The sequence below is a fragment of the Pterocles gutturalis genome, unplaced genomic scaffold (assembly GCF_000699245.1).
Source record: "Pterocles gutturalis isolate BGI_N339 unplaced genomic scaffold, ASM69924v1 scaffold8213, whole genome shotgun sequence".
Lineage (NCBI taxonomy): Eukaryota > Metazoa > Chordata > Aves > Pterocliformes > Pteroclidae > Pterocles > Pterocles gutturalis.
This window is the reverse complement of record NW_010122947.1, coordinates 1-2,153: the sequence shown is the minus strand read 5'-3', so window position 1 is coordinate 2,153 and position 2,153 is coordinate 1. Positions and strand designations below refer to the sequence as shown.

Here is a 2,153-nt window from a genome sequence, read left to right as displayed (position 1 = left end):
ACCGGCGTCAGCTCTGGCTGCCAAGCCCCGCAGGGTCCCAGCCCGCTGAGCCCCCATTTCCCCGCCTGTGCGAGGGGGGATGCTCGGAGAACAGGACACGTCCGCGGCCCCCAGCTTGGTGCATTTCTCTAGGCCACGCATTACACAAGAAACCCGCACGCGCCCAAGTCCTGCAGGGACACGCCAGGACCAGGAACTTCTCACAGCAGCCATGAAATCCCACGGGCCTGGGGCTACCCGTTCCAGCACTGGTGCCCGCTATCCAGGATCAATCTGACGAGGGGATTACATCCATGCGTGCAGGCATCAGAACCCATTTGGCAAGAACGCTTCCAGAGGCAAAGAGCTCGCTTCCACTGCAGGTGTTGCAATGCCCCCTCTCAGTACCTGAGCCAACCCCCAGCCAGCTCCTACCAGTTCTCCAGCCGGTCCAAGCAGATATTCGGTGGGCCGCCAATGCAGGCGATCTGCTGCCGTCTCTTCCAGTCTGCCAGCTCCTCGTCCGCCAGCATCTTCTGCACGTACTCCATGGCCGACAGCAGCCCAGCCAGGTCGCTCACGATGGCCTGCCCAAAGATGGAGAGCTGCACGATTCACACTCACAGACACGAGAGAAGCGGCCCAGCGCGGCTTCCAGCGCTGCTCAGTCCTGGCCACGCAGGAACCCACACTCACACCCCAGAAAAGGGGCACCCCTGCACCCCAGGGGGTCTGGAGGGCTGGCGGCACAACGTACCCTCCGCATCTGGTCCAGCGCCGTGAGCATCTGTTCCAGCTGCTGCATTTTCTGCCGGGTCACTGACTGGTTGTTTCCGTTCAGATCCTGCATGTCTGTGCAGAGAGGGGAGAAGCCTTCAGCCCAGCACAGGGCCTCCTTCCACCCCCCCAAGCATCGCGCAAACAAAAGCCCTCCACCGCCAAGGAGCGGGCACCCTAGGGAGCTGTCGGTAGCTGAGCAGCGATCTCACACAGCCTCCGCGCACCCCGCTGGCCTGCCCGGTGCCACTGTCACCCCCTCGTGCCACTGCGCACAGGCAGAGCTCTGGCTCAGCTCCCCTGGACGGCAGAAACAAGAGAGAAGGTTTCTCCAATTGCCATGCAAATGCCCTGAGGCCAAGCCGCCCTTCTTGCTGAGAGGAGGCAGCAGGAGGCTGGAACGTGTCCTCCAGCCAGCTCCCTTGCAGGAACACACTTTGGTTTGCCAGGTGCTAACGAGCTTCCATTACCTCCTTGGCTTTTCAAAGTCTTGTAGTTAAAATCAAAGTCATCCTGGAGATTCTCCACCACTTTCATCTTCTGCTCCAGATCCTGCAAGGCAAGACACGTGGATTTATTCAAAGCACTAAACCACCGCGGTGGGGAAGGGAGGAGGTGCGTGGGCAGCACACAAACCTGCACCCGCTTCCTCACGTCCTGCAGGTGCTGTTCCAGCATCTGCTGCTTTTCCGTCACTACAGCTGCTGTCGGATGTGTCGCCTGTCCCCCTTGCTGCAGAGGGGACAAGGAGAGCATTAGATGGGGGCCATGACCCAGGGACACTCCCCCCGCAGCCTGAGGGGCTTTCGCAGGAAGGGTCTTCACCCCCTCGCTAACACCAGCCAGTGTGGCTGGCGGCTCGCTCGCAGCATCCCTGAAAGAAGCAAGTGGGGAGCTTCCAACTAGAGCGTCCCCACAGCACCAAGTGCCTGCACAGCGCTGCCAGGCCCCAGGACACCCGAGGCACTGACCTGGGCTGCGGTGGCTTTCTGGAGGAGCCGGGACTCTTCCCACAGGCAGCGAGCCACGATGCGGGCTATTTCCATTGGCTTCTCCAGGTATCTGCTCTGTAAAAGGTTCAAACCCCAAGGTCAGCAGGCACAACGCAGCTCCCAGGTTCTCCGCGTCCCTTGGGGCTGCGGCTCGTGGGCTGTGCCTCCCCACCCCCGCACCCCCCGCCTCACCTGCAGGAACTGCTTGATGCGGCGCAGGTTGTGCTGGTAGAGGACGTTGGACTCCTGCAGGAAGCGGCTGTACTGCTGGTCGATCTCCCCCAGCAGGTTGTGGAACACCAGCGTGGCGTGAGACTCCTTGCTGGCCGCATACGCCCTGCGCCAGGAGGGCAGGTCCTGGGCTCCGGCACGGGAAGGGGCACGGCAGCCCCTGCCCACCCCCAC

The 2,153-nt window shown here is 62.2% G+C and overlaps 1 protein-coding gene across 1 annotated transcript in view; it reads right to left on the bottom strand.

Annotated features, from left to right (window-relative positions):
• STAT3 (signal transducer and activator of transcription 3 (acute-phase response factor)) overlaps window positions 1–2,085 on the bottom strand; it is a gene marked incomplete at both ends in the record, with an annotated part of 5,962 nt that extends 3,877 nt beyond the window's left edge. Inside the window, 6 exon segments of the mRNA XM_010077710.1 lie at window positions 238–566; window positions 737–831; window positions 1,227–1,308; window positions 1,393–1,488; window positions 1,728–1,823; window positions 1,941–2,085. Coding sequence (XP_010076012.1) covers window positions 238–566; window positions 737–831; window positions 1,227–1,308; window positions 1,393–1,488; window positions 1,728–1,823; window positions 1,941–2,085 — 843 coding nt within the window.
• Window positions 2,086–2,153: the final 68 nt, after the last annotated feature.